General features: G+C 38.0%; 1 protein-coding gene across 1 annotated transcript in view; it reads right to left on the bottom strand.

Annotated features, from left to right (window-relative positions):
- Zfhx4 (zinc finger homeobox 4) overlaps positions 1–14,290 on the bottom strand; it is a 156,368-nt gene extending 142,078 nt beyond the window's left edge. The window contains exon 1 of the mRNA XM_041667514.1: positions 14,171–14,290. Within this exon, the coding sequence (XP_041523448.1) occupies positions 14,171–14,290 (120 nt within the window). The remainder of the gene's footprint in view (positions 1–14,170) is intronic.
- Between the last annotated feature and the right edge of the window lie 859 nt (positions 14,291–15,149).

Genomic DNA, 15,149 nt, shown 5'->3' with positions numbered 1-15,149 from the left:
ATGAAAGCTGTTGAAAGAAATTTGCTCAGGATTTTTATATATTCCGCTTACTGGGGTTCAGAATTTGGATTAAATTTGAATTCTTGGCTTCATAAAGGTTCTTATAAAGTGGCCTGTTTTCAGGCTAAAACATACATAACTGGAAAAATACTGTCGTTTCATAGTGGAGAAAGATACCTTCCGAGTAGGATGAAATATTTTTTAATACTCTCATTGTAGTTTTAACCATACTTTTTCATTCTCTATAACTGTTATTCCTTGCAGCGTCCTCTCAGTACATTTCTGTAATATAGGTTATAAAATGAAAATATATCCAGATGTGGAGGGAGACACATGCCTTTAATTCCAGCAGATGGATCTCTATGATTCTGAGTCTAGCCTGGTTCTCAGAGAGCATTTTAGGATAACCAGGGATACACAATGAGGCCTTGTCTCAATAAACCAACAAACCAACAAACAAATAAATGGCAGAATATGAAATCACTGAAACACAGGCAAAGCCAAATTTGTTAATATAATAGCTATATTACCACCTCACAAAATCGGTAAAGCTAAAAAGGATTTTGATGTGAAATTCTTCCAGATTTGTACTATATTTCCTGGATTCCAGGTCCCATGTCTCCGCATGGTTATAAGCACAGCGCGGCATCAACATGACTGCAGTGACCGATGCATGTAACACATAATATACTAATGTTTCTGGAAAAACTGTGTATTTGAAATCATCATTTACTAAGAGCATCACAAAGAAAGAAAATAAACATATTTGAATCCCAGAACAACTTTTTGTTCTTGCTACCAATGTTCATTTTATCAAAGCTGTAAAGACCGCATAATAAAGAATCCACTTTTGGCTTTTACTTGCTAATTAGCAAAACTTTTCTGTCTTTAAAATGGTATCTGGTTTAACTTAATGATTTTCGTGCAATGGACTACTCATGTCTGACCTCTCTGTAATGACGTTCACTCAGCTCTTCCATGCCACCAGCAGGAAGACTAACCGAGAAGGTGCCTTATGCAGAAGTCGGAGGAAGTGACAGGAAGGAAGAACAGCTCCAACTGGAACACAGCCCCCAAGATGAAGAGCAACCAGAGAATTAGCTCTGCCACCCTCCAGTGTCTAGATGCTTCTCGTCAGTGCCAGCAATCCAAATCTACCTCTGCTTTAATTTGTGGCACTGCTACCTGGTAGGAATAGTTTATGGCTATGAAATGCTTTTGCATTTGTACTATCATAAGAGGCAGATAAATATGTCATAGTAAAGCAAAATGCTTGATGTCACATTACCATTCAACGATGGAGTATTCTTTCGCTTAAGCAATAATAATAATAATAATAATAATAACAATAATAACAATAATAATTTGATTTCATACATGCTGGCCGTTACCTTAAATTAACCCAATACTCGAGTTATACTTCAGAAGAGTAAGTAGCTTTATCCTTCACTGATCAGTAAGCCATCAAAGCCATCAAATTGTTCACAAAAACCTGAAATAAGTGGTTTGATTTTGTTTTTACCTAATTTGCGGAATAAATTTTCTATTTTAACCATTCTGTCTGTAGAGGGGTTGTATTTTGTTGCGATCTTCTGTAAATTAAAAACCATATTGTCAGTGAGATTCCACTAGAGTCCAGAGCAGTTATTTTACCGTGGAGTCATGTTTAAAGCCCATCTTCTATTTAGAGCAGAACGGACAGAAGGCTTCAGGTGGATCTACAAAATAGGCAGCACTTTAGGAAACATGAAGTCTGAAATCTAAACGCACAGCTAACCAAATACACTGACATTCCTAAAATAGCACCCCATGACAGTATCCATTCTGTTGTGCATTGGTTTTTTTGGGTTTTGTTTGTTTGTTTTTCAGATTTTGTTTGCTTATTTTCTTCTTTGCTTCTTTATCATTGATTGTTAATGTGGCTCCCACTAAATCTGTCTTAGATAAAAGCAAAACCATCAATATCTTTCATAAACAGGATAAAGTGCCCTGCTCATACGCATCCATGCACGTACACTACTTACCTCTGCACGCATTTATATCTCCATTTACTCTTCTGGAGTAAAGGTCTAAAAACAAACCTCAGAATCTGCCTTCCTACACTAGAGAGATGACAGAAGAGTTGCAGAATCATTACAATAGGCTATAAATGAGCATGAAAGCCAGCAGGCCTGTGGAAGTCGGCTCTCCCGAGACCCATAAGATTCCTCTTCAGAAAATAGAATATGTATCTATGGCCTGCAGATATCTTCCTATACAGGAAAAGTGGATTTCTGAAACCACAATCAGGCAAAGCATCATCCTAAAAAATTTCCCCTAAAAAGATATTTCTACAAACTTCCATCCAAAAGGTTTGGTGTTTTGTTTGTTCGCCTGTGTGTATTTGTCTGTTGGGGTGGCAGGGATGTTGGTGGGGAGTATTTTCCTATTTCAGTACTTAGAAAATGGTTTCTTACCTCACCAGCTCACCTCCCACAACAGTACAAAAGAACCCTTTTATAAGTACAGTTTTTCTTAATTATCTATTTTTTTGTTTGATTGCTTGTTTATTTTGAGGCAGGATCTCTCTATTCAGCCTGGCTGTTTTGGAAATTCCTATGCAGACAAGGCTGGCTTGGAATTAACAGAGCTCTCCCTGTCTCTGCCACCTAAGTGCTGGTATTAAAGGTGTGAACCACCACTCCCATTAAGAAAGTTTTTCTATGTCAAGACTTCGCATTTTATCCTGCTATAGCGGGATTCTGATATACAAAAGCATGTCAGACTCCTGTCTTTTGAAGCAGAATGATACAATACATGGGATGGATTCATGGAACAGGTCCCAGCAAAGACCACATCCCTGAAGGCTGTTCATCAAAAGAGAGTACTAGTTGAACATAGTGGACAATGAGGACTACTGAGAAATCAAGAACACGGCAATGGGTTTTTGATCCTACTGCACGTACTGGCTTTGTGGGAGCCTAGGCAGTTTAGATGCTCACCTTACTAGACCTGGATGGAGCTGGGTGGTCCTTGGACTTCCCACAGGGCAGGGAACCCTGATTGCTCTTTGGGCTGACGAGGGAGAGGGTCTTGATTGGGGGAGGGGGGGAAATTGGAGGCGGTGGCGGGGAAGAGACAGAAATCTTTAATAAATAAATAAATTTTAAAAATTAAAAAAAGAAGGAATATAAAAAAAAAAGAGAGAGAATTCCTGAACCACGAAGAGCAAATGTTAATGGTCCTGAGGTTACCATTACCTCCATGACTACCCATTATTTCTGGAAACTTTAGGTGTACAAGCAACTTATACCATTTTAAAGAGCACCCCAATTTTGGCTGACTGACACAAGTGTATGTTTAAATAGAGCTATTTAGAGTACACTGACAGAGGTTATGACCTTGGGGTTAGTCTATTGTAGGAAGTTCACCAGGGAGTCTCCTGGCCAATTTCATCTCTTCTCCTTTTCTGTATTACATTCAGTTCAAATCTGTTGGCCGGAGGTAAAGACATTTTTAGCACACATTTTTACATGGCAACTCAAGGCTCTAAATGTTTGAAAATATTTTTGACAATTGTGCTTTTAAAATTCTTCGCGTCTAAACTTGGATGAGAGCTCAGTGAGTAAAGGGCTTTCCTTCAGCAAGAGGATCTGAGTGAAAGCCCCAGGAACCCATGTTCAAGGAGCTGGACATGGTGGGAATGGTGTGTACATGGACAATGCTGATTCTGAAGAAGAGGAAGCTGGATCCCAGCATTGATGGCAAGTTAGCCTAATCTACATAGTGGAGTTTCAGGACACTGCGAAACCCTGTGTCAATAGACACAGTGGGCAGCACTTGAGGAATTATAGCTGATATTGTCCTTTGACCTACACATGCACCTGCTCACAAACACATTAATAATAATAATGATGATAATAAAAAACAGTGACAATAAGGTTTATGTTACTGATATCAAAAGAAATCACTTCATTTCTCTCCCTAGCTTCCTTAAAATTGTCCCAGATCTTCCCTTACCCCAAATATTTGAAGAAGTCATTTTGCAGAAAAGCAGGTACTGATGACATAGACAAGTGCCCCAAACCAAGAGCTGCCATTATATTACTTGCTTCCACTGGTCAATAGGTATTCTTTGTTTAGCAAGTAATTATAAGTTTAGTGATTCTCTGTCTCTCCTACCAAACTATAAGCTCTGCCAGAGCAAGACCCTTACCTATGTTGTCTGATATTAGATCCTTATTACCTGGTGGGTCCTGGCAGTGCAGGCTCTCAGTAAACAAATCAACAAAATGAGTGGATGAAGTAAGGTATTTAAGATAGGTAGTTCAGACAGTTCACTATAAAAGGGGTTTTTTATTGTTTTTGTTTGCCTTCATAAATATAGGGAAACTATATGAACATACACTCCTGGATTAAACAAGCAAATAAAGGGAAGAACCACAAAGTGACCATATAAGTACATTAGTAGTTTAAAAAGAGGTCTTTGTTAAACCTAGACATAAATTTAAGGTTGAAGACCAAGATGTGATTAAGTTGATGTAGATTTCAAAAATCTTAAGTTAGTTCTCCTTTTCAAAAGTCTATTTATAACTAAAAAGCCATAGCATAGCTTGGGGGTGGGGGAAGCGTGACATCCCACAGGCTAAAGTAAAAGCAACGTCAGACACAAAAGCTCCAGAAGTTTATTGTGCAGCTCTGAGCCTCACCTCCTGAATGCTCATTGGCAAATTCTCACTTGAAAACTAGAATTAAAAGTGTTATGGATGGTTTGTTTTCTGTAGGCAAAATTCTAAGAAAGAATGGATATCTAAGTGGAAGAACATAAAAGAAAACACAACCATCATTTTCTATGAATTGAAGTCACCATTTTTAAGTTGATATAGCTTCATTCCTGTTCAAAGCAAGCTCCATCTGAAGGCCAATGATGGAGATAAGGTGCAAATGGCTTCTCAGGACTAATTGCAGAAATTAAAAATGAAATACCTTCCAATTAACAAGACAGAAGTTTTTCCCAATACTCCAATCACTGCCAGTGGCAGAGAGGTGCTACACAAGCAAGAAAATCTTCCTTCGTAGAAGACTTTCTTCAAGGTTATTTTTGTAATTTAATTAAGAACTATAGAATCCATTTGAGGGCAGGGGGAAGTCTCCCTCCGTTTCCTAATATACTAACTAAGGCATAAAAATAATTCCGAAGTAGCACATAAAGAGGAGAAAGTCATTTTGACACTCTGACAACTGAAGGCAGAAAATATCTGAATCTGACTTTCTTTTAAACTTTTCTGAAGCTGTGCAGAAAGCTAGAGGGCTGTGAATAGCTTTCACTGACTTTCTAAGATGTCACCCCACATTCTCTCTTCACACCTCACCCCTAATTAATTAATAAGAGGGGGCATCAAAAGTGATATCTACCATTGTCCATGTTTATTAATCTAATCAAGTTTTCATTGACACACGTGCTGAACTCATCAGCCTATGGTTCAGTTTCCCTGTTTCCAACTAACAAAAGCCACTTGAAGAATCTTTTATATAAAAGAATTATCATGATTATCACAATTTCCTGCAGAATATATCCTTAATTTATATTCATGGTAAACAGAGGAACTGTGCCATGTCCTGAGGAACACTGGCAGCTTAGTGCAAGATCTCATGGTGCCCATATCAAACAAGCTTTGTGAAGAACAAGTCTCTGAAAATTGAAAACTTCAAGGAAAATTAGTAATTATTTGAATTTAATCCCTATTAGGGTTGTGTCTAGAAGAGCTACAGAAAAAAATATTAAGGATGTCTTACCCTGATTATTATATTAACTATAAGAAATTGACTATTTATTTTCCATATCTATAAAGGGAAAAAAATAATCCTCCTTGTTGCAAGTAATACCCTGAGAAATATTAGTTTGTTTATAACTTTACTGAAATATTTGTTCATTTATAACCCTACTATTATGAAAAAACAAATATAGCACACTGTAGACACCAGATAGCTAGTGTGGCAGAGGCAAAGAAGGCAGAAGCCTTTACTTTGTCCATTATTGGTATATTAGCTTTATTCTTTTAAATGAACCTCTTTATTGGGGAATCATGCAGTCACTCTTTCTCAAACTTTTGCAAGATCTTTTTCTGAAGCACTAAAGAAAATCTACATATAAATGCCCTACAGCCAGGAAGGTACAAACCCTGCTAAATGTATTATATAAACTACCAAAGTCATTCCTTAAAACTGGAACACAGAGAGGCTCTGATGGAGCTAACCCACAAAGGAAAAGAAAACACAGAGATGGTATATAGTTCCTTTTAAAAGGTGGTGAGTTTATTGAGGACAGGAAGTCCAACCTTTTCCTTTTATGGCTTTCTTATTTCTCTTTGGAATCCAGCAGAGTGTTTTTGTTTGCTTGTTTGTTTGTTTTGATTTGATTGCCAATGTGACAAATAAATGTCTGTGTATTATTCAAATATAGTTTTAACAGAAACGTGTTAGTCAATAAAAGCATTCTTAAAATATATCAACTTTCAGTTTCACATGAAATTCAATTGGCAGATACTTTTCAAAAATATAGTATGACTCAAATAAATCCTTAATTTTCTGAGAGCAAAGAAATATGCTATGAATATATATATGAATATCTATGAATATTAACATTCCAATTTCCAAAACCTGAAGCTTGTATTTTCTACGTAAAGTCCTGCTAACTTGCCTTCTCTTAACCTCCACCCAGATCATCATTGCTTTTTTCCTTCCTCTCAAGGGTACACCCCTGCCATGAGCAATCACATCTTTACTTCCATGTTTTTCTGCCATCAACGGAACTCTCCTGGCCAGGTAATGTCCCAGTGAAGTGTCTTTATTGTGATGAATTGTCCTGATCACGGATGTCGGGTCTGGAGCCAGACTGAGTTCTAATCAAACTTAGTCATCAGCATTACCAGTTATTATATGTGAGTTTGTATTATCAATTAGGTTTTTTTTTTACAATGATTTTATCTTCAAACCTTCCTAGTAACTATCCCTATCGATAAGAGAACTTGTGATGCATCAGTGAGTCCTCCCTACTCTTTCCTGTGCATCGTCTCTATCAGTATTCCTGACTTCTCTAGGGCTAATTCTGGTCAGCTTGCTGCTGGCTCTGCCCCCTGATGCAAACTTTGTTAATAGTCTTGGGGTGTCACAGTGTGATCAAATATCCCACAACAATATCTAACATTTTAGTAGGGATAGAGAATGGCTCGGTGGACAGGAGATTGTTTCCCAACACCCCCATCAATAGATCACAACTCCCTGTTACTCCGGCTCCAGGGAACCTGACACTCTCTTATGGCCTCTACGGGCATCATCTGCAGTAATGTTTCCATATTCAACACACAGGTATGCATACATACATATGATTAGAAACTTTGTTTTTAAGTCTTAAGACACAAAGCAAGCTATCTTGTTACTACTGAATACACACTCAATAAATGTTATTATTAAATTTCCTCACTCACTAACGCAGTTGGCGAGAAGAGAACAGACAATGAAAAGGATCATAGGAATAATGAGAAAAATTTGAAAGGTTTTAACATGTGTATGTGTGTGTTTGCGTGTTGCTAGTGACCAAACTCAAGACATGTTAGGCAAGTCTTTGAAGTATTCTTTAAAAGACAGTTGGCATGGAGTTGGCCAAACATAGTATAAGAAAACTCTGACAGTAATAAAAAATCTAATTGATATTGGTAATTGCTCATTTTGAAATCCTACTGCACAGTACCTAACTCAGAGAAATAAATGCAAAACTTATATATAAATCTTCATAGGTTAATTATTCATAATAGACATGAACTGAAAACAACAAAATGTTTATCAGAAGCAGCATAAGTAGAAGATACTATGCAAAATGCTAAAACCTGTGATGAACTTGGAAAACATTATGCTAAGTGAAGGGAACCTCACAAAGGATCCCATGCACTGTGGTTGCATCTATATCAATGACCAGAATAATCAAATCTATAGAGACAGAAAGCAATTAGCTGTTGCCTAGGGCCATGGGAGTGAGAGTTCGAGATGGTTGTAGGCAACTAAATTAGTACAAGATTTCCTTTTCAGCTGAGGAAAATATTCAAGTGTCAATTATAATGATGGCTACATAATTCTGCGAATATTTTAAATACTATTCAATTGCATTTTAAATAGATGAAATGCACAGAGTATGAACTGCATCTCAATCAAGTCCTTACAATTACTACTAATAAAAAATTTAAAAAGCCAACAGGCACAGTAAAGATGAGGCAAGACTCAATAGTCTTCAAAAGCTGAACCTACTAGAATTTGTGACACAAATTACATTTCTTTCTGCTAAAAAATAAAAATTTTCATTGGTCATTTGTTGCCGTTTCCACAATAAGTGCAAGCTTAAACATTAAAATTGCTGCCTTCATCGGTGATTAGCCACAGTGATCAATTTAAGATGTTGTATGGATGTCTGAGTGCATGGGTTTCAATACCTCTGAGTATCTTGTGAAATATATTGCTATTTTCAGACCAAAAAAAAATACTGTCCTAACTATGTAGATATGAAATTGAGAAACACTTACTTTAAAAGTAAAAAAAAAAATTAAGAGACTTAGTGCAAACGCTAGTGTGAAAAATAACTTTCTCCAAAGCTAGGTTCAGGATCTGCCTCTTTATGGTGGGAAGATTCCATTTGCCATTAATGGCGCCATTTAGTTTTTAGAGAACCTATCACTTTCACCAAATCTTACAGTGCTCCTTGAACCTTTGATTAGTCATGTGTACATTCGGAACCACTTCGTACTTGCTGCCGAGTCCTGCACACTATCATCAAAGGCTTATTATCTCTATGGTCAAAAACACAGTGTACAGGAAGAAATTCCTGCCATCTACTTCAAAACAAAATGCAGAAAATTACTGATTAACTCATGGTCTTCATAAATTTATACATTTTCATACAGAGAACTCTCTCTCTCTCTCTCTCTCTGTCTGTCTCTCTCTCTCTCACACACACACACACACACACACACACACACACACACTTTGCTCCAGGATTTGAGTAATGTACTTTTAAGTAGAGCTTCATGAATACACATAGGAAATATCAAATAAAGTATCATTTTCATCTTTTTTAACAACTTTACACATCTGATCCTAAATATATGCCTATTTTTTTTTCATTCACTGAAATAACTAAATTGTTCATTTGGAAAAAAAGCATAAATGTATTTATATGTATATTTGATTCTTGTGAATTGCTTCTGTATCCATTGTTTTAGAATTATAAAACTGCTGTTACTAAAGGAGAAGCCACAACCCCAAAGGGAAGGGATAAAGAGACACAGTACATATTACAAGTGCTTACAGGAGACAATGATATGTGCCAATCTGTTTTGAAACACACATCTAAGTAAAAACAGAAAAACTTGGGCAGTTGGGAAATTAAGTCACTTGCTGATGTATGAGTTAAAGGCACAAATACTTCTACCTAAACATTTAAAAAAATGTTCTAAGTCTAAAGAGGTCTTCAGAAGGGCCATTGTATGTTTTCCAATACTTAGGAAATTAAGCAGATCAAAGACTAAATTACTTCTCTGAAGAAAAGCTATTTATAAATTTCCTTTGGGGTTGGCTAACTTTGTATTATTACAGCCAAAATGCTGCATGAATGCAGCTTGTGGGAGGAAAGACTTCCTTTACCTCACAGACATAGAGGGAGTCCAAGCCCATCAATGGTGAAAAGGCATGATGAAGCAGTTGAGTTCACATCAGGGTGGGACAGGAGGCAGAAACAGCAATAGGAAGTGGTTAAAGATAATACATTCTTCAAGAACCCACCTGCCTCATTTAGTCTCTTAACAAGGTGCCATCATTTGGGGAATAGGCATTCAGAAGATTAGACACCAGATTCAAATCATAAAACCCTTACAACTATTTTTAAAGAATTTGTTTATGAGTCTGTGTTATAGAATATTTTGTACACGGTATGTAGATATGTTGCTGTGATTGGTGTAATAAGAAGTTGAACAGCCAATAGCTAGGCAGGAGAGATAGGTGGTATTTCTAGGAAGAGAGAAGAAGAAGAGATAATCAAGATGCATAAGAGATGCCGGGAGATAAGGAGCAAGTTGGACTTACAGAAATGGGGAAGGGCTAAAATGCCACGTGATAGAAGCAGATTAATTTGAGTTACAAGAGCTAGTTGGGGACAAGCCTAAACTAAAGGTCAAACTTCCGTAATTAATAAAAAGTCTCCATGTCCTTACTTGTGAGCTGGCGGCCAACACAAAAGCTTGCTCCAGGTTGGGAGAAGAGTTTTAAGGAACAGTCATCACTGAAAATTTCAATACTTCTACAGTAGCAAACAATTTCTGCCTTAGTTATTTGATTTTTTTTTTACAAAAATGAAACAAACAAGAATCCAATAATGAGACAGTATTTTTTCCTTGAAGCCCTTTCCACTCTAGAGAATACCTTTCCTCATTGCGACGGTAGTGATGATGATAATGATGACAGAACTTGGCTTCATCAATTATTTCTCAAAAGGAATTGGAAGGCCTCTTAGTAAAGGACAGTAATATTGAACGTTACATTCTAAATAAAAATGTTTTCAGCCTTTTCAATTATTGTGCAACATAAATCCACCAACAGAGTAAGTTCTAAACAACAGATTCTGGTGTCCAAATAATTCCCATTTAGGCTTTGAATCTTTAAAAAAAAAGTCATTAATAATTGTGTAGAAAAGTTCTGGAGAGGGCTGCACACACGTAGACAAAAATGGCAGAACACTTGACTGCACAGGGGACGGCAATTAAGCTTGCTACCCAGTATCCCACACTTGAATACTGGATGATATGAATACTGAATCTATGTCCTCAACAAGCTAGTTATCCCCAAGGTTGCCAGATTGACAGTCAGAAATATGTATTTGAAAAACACACTCAATATCGTTACTAAGATGTCCTTCCCTGCTTTTCACACACCAGCTACAGAGACTTAACCATCAGTAACCAGTCTGTCCTTCCAAAGCCCAGACAAATCTCACTTTCCAATAAAGGACATCTCATTAACAAATGTGATTAGCAACATTGATGTGAATGACCAAACAAATCTCATTGGGTCAAGTAGTCAGGTTACAGTTTCCAAGTATCTCCATGGCCAGCCAATGTAAGCTCTAGCATGACACTGAGGTTCACAGCAAAATATTTGGCAAAATTTTGAAAAGAAAAGAGGCTGTTCCTCAACTTCCATTGCCTCAAAATACATGGGAGGTACAGTCTTAGGACTCTTTAAATAAAATGAAGAATACCATCAAAAAGCTGAACTCAAGGTAAAATAGAAAGAAAGAGGAAGAGCAGAAGGTAAGATCTGATAAATGAGGTTCACAAACACATACAAGGTTCAATATAAGAAATGAAAGATGAAAGTATGAAATTAAGAACTAAAACCACAGGATATTTTAAACATTTCTAATCGGTTACATGTGCTCAGGCCTCCTCCAGGAGTTCTAAAGTTGTTAGGAAAAAGAGAGAAGTGGCTCAACCTCTGGTTGAATGACTGCTCCAGCTGTCCCTGAATGATCACAGAGGCGCATTCCCCCATCTCCTCTGCAGGGCCAGTGGGGAACCATTAATGCATGACTGCTGGGCTTCCCTGGTGACCTGAATGAAGTAATGCAGCCTCCAAAAGGGGCTTAACCAGCAGTCCCTGTAAGCTCCAGCTCTAAAAGTGATAAATATTCGATTAGTCAATCCTGTTCAATACACCAAGCACAGAAACATGCCAATCAAAGGAAGTTGCTGAAAGCAAAAGAATTCAATTGTGACAAGAAATACTCAGGTGACCACTTAACACCCCCCCCCCCATAATAGATCATGGGTCCTTTCAGCATGTGGCATTCACTTATCCAGGCCCGCTGGTCAGTTCCCACTTTTCCCGCTTAGACTTTTAGAAAATCTGCAGGTTTAGAGACCTGAAAATGCTACCCAACATGATGATATTGAAGACAAAGTGGAGAAGTTTATCAGGCATCAGCCTCTCTACTTTTCTTCCCTGCTTTTGCTGTCTTCAAATATAAAGAAGGTTTGTTTATTGATAGGATCTCTACAAGTACACTGGCCCTGGGCTGAAAAGACAGAGTGACAACTCAAGACCAGGATCTCCCTTTCTGTGAGGACCTGAAAAACCTCCAAATCTTGGTCTCCATATACACTTGAATGTGAATAATCACACAGAATTACTTAGAAGAGTGATGAGACAATGGACATGTAGCATTTAACTGACAGTTTTGGTCAGTACATGTTCTTTCTTCAAAAAGCAGTGCTATTGTAAAACGCAAAAAATAGAACAATAAAGACTCAATATGGCTTCATTGCCAATAGACCATCTGGAACAAGGAGAAGGGATATTTTTGGAAAGAGACTCCCCAATATACACCATCAATCACAGAGAGACAGCCAACTGCCAACTCCACCATTAAATGAAGATTTCTTGTGACAGAATACATAGTCGCAAATGAAAAAAAAATCAATATTACAAAATTTTAAAAGGTTTTTTCTCCAAAACTGGTGTCATCATAGAGTTGGGTCTGTCTTTTCACAGTCATCCTTGCTTGTCATTAATTTTTTCATCAAATATCCAGGAATCTAATACTTCATCCCTATACTTCCTCTGTATTTTCTTAAAAATTGCATGAGGGAGGGCTGAACAAACTGCTCAGTCTCTAAAATTCCTGTTGCACAAACTTAAGGACCTATATTTCAGTACCTCACATCCACATACAGAGCCTAGCATGATGGTGTGCGCCTGTAACCCCAGCACTGGAGAATGGTGAGGGGTTGAGCCAGGAGAATCCATGAAGTTCATTACCAGTCAGCTTAGCTGAATCCATGAACTTCAGGTTCAGTGAGAGACCCTATTTCCACAAATAAGAGTTGAGAGCAACAGGGTCAGACACCTGATGTATACCTCTGGCCTCTATCAATGTATGTGTGGATGTGTTAGTACAGATGTTTTACCCACATGCCTTGTCCACTAAGAAGTACATACATCAGACGCAAATGTAACCCCAATACTTTGTCCTTTTCAAAGACGAGAGGCCAATAGATATTCTATGCTATCAAATATTTCCATTGATAGGCTTTAGGTGAATCTATTGCCACATGCTTTTCTATGCACATTGTACATATAAACAGTATATAAAATATATTATATATGCTACAAACCTAGTTTTCCTTATCCCTAGACATTACAGGATTTGTTTCTTTTCATCTCCTTCCCCACAAGAGGATCTTACCATGGACCAGGCTGGGCTTAAACTCATAACCTTCCCACCTCAGTCCCACAGGTCCTAGCATTATAAGTGTGTGTCACCATGACTCACAAAACATCAGAATATTAATTAAATATTATTTAGTCAAATGAAACAAAATACTGCTGTGTATAACTCATCTGTCCTGATAACTATGAACAAGTCAACAGGATGATGAACGTTCAGGCAGAACTCTCACTGACTGCTGTGTAAACGGTATTTGCATGTTTTCCAGGGTTCATAGTAAAGCATCATTCTGATTCTGCAGAAGGGTTGATTCAGGCTATAACTGGACATTCTTCCTGTTTTTTCTTCATTTTTTTAAACAACACATAGCAACAGCATGCTGTATTTGAAAAATAACTATGAACGTGTCAACCAAGGAAAACTCCTTTTGCATTAAAAATTTTAACTTAATTCTCATCTTAAATAGATGAAAAAAAAATGTTATGCAATAAGAGTCTGTAAGAAACACAAACAGAATTATAGTGGACAATTTAAGATAGCCGGCACGTTCAGACTCTGGACTAAGCATGGTTAAAAACAGTAGGAAACGTGTAATTTTTATGAATGTCCCTGAGTCCAAATTTAACTTACAATTGTAAAGAGCAGTGTTTGAAAACACAGGCTCAGAAAACTCCGTGTCTGCGCAACACTCAGGAAGCCGGCTCGTCATTCACCACATTAATGGACACACTCCCCCATGCAGTTCTATTCAAAGTCTGACACACAGTAAGTGCTCAATAAACGCTTCCCTAATTATTGGAGACAAGAAGCAGCATATCATCTAGGTACTCTGCAGATGAAGCTACGACCCTGTGTCGGCAACAATCGATACACCTAGGTTATGGAGTCTGTGAAAACACGCCTAATGGTGAGGTGTTGCTATACCTCCATGGTCCTGATTGGCTTTTTAAATAAATCATATCCTCTCAAGCTCCCCTGAAAGCCACTGACAGTGCGAGGAGAAACCGCCTCTAATGCACGGATTTGTCTGACTAGCAAATACATCTCCACATCTTGTGTGAGTTCCCCTTCAGCATAGGCGCAGACTCAAAGCAAACTTGGTAAAGCATCTGCAGTAGGGCTTGGGATGGCCAGATGTTCTGGAAGCAGAACTGTGGTCATTATGCACATGCCAGCTCCTCCTCACTCCACCCCAGGCCAAGACCCTTTCAGCAGTCTGAGGCCTGCCTAACATATGACTGTGGCTGCACTGCTGTGAGCCAGCCCGCGCCCTTTGAGCACTACAACAACTGCAGACCAGCTCCTTGGAAAAGGGACAGAAACAGGAAGCCAAGGAAATCTGCGTGAGAGTGCAGGATAATGGGACAACACTTTTGTTTGGTTTACCTAGGCAAAGTTAGGACAGGTCATGAATAAGCCATTGGATGTTTTGGAATAAAATGTACCAACATTCCAGGTTAGAATGAGGACAGAAGACAGAAATGAGTGAATCACCAAGTGCAAATGGGCGTGTTCCTGGGGCCTGGCACTAAGGGTAGGGCCGAGCTGCTGGCCTGGCTGGGTTTCTGAGGGGGGTTTGTAAAGAGTCAGTAGCGGTGCTGTGTGTGCCTGGGGTTGGTGTATTCACAAGCAGTGAATGAAAGGAGCGTTAGCAAAGGGAGCTTTCTTCCTAGCCCTGACTCCCAGTTGAGTCCCTCAGTCTTGATCCATCTCCACCCTCGCTAACGTGGAAATTCTTCCAGGATAAGAAAATACATTAACAACAGTTCACTCTGAAAAAGAATAGAGAGTCATTCACAACAGAAGCTTCTCTGTTTTGTATATATATATATATATATATATATATATATATATATATATATATATATTTTCTTGTTTCCCCTTTAATTAAAAAGAATTAAGA

Source organism: Microtus oregoni, unplaced genomic scaffold (assembly GCF_018167655.1).
Source record: "Microtus oregoni isolate MIOR12 unplaced genomic scaffold, Mior012 000017F_ref0000208, whole genome shotgun sequence".
NCBI classification, from domain to species: domain Eukaryota; kingdom Metazoa; phylum Chordata; class Mammalia; order Rodentia; family Cricetidae; genus Microtus; species Microtus oregoni.
Note: the sequence above shows the minus strand (reverse complement) of the source record. Positions and strands in the feature narration are given on the sequence as shown.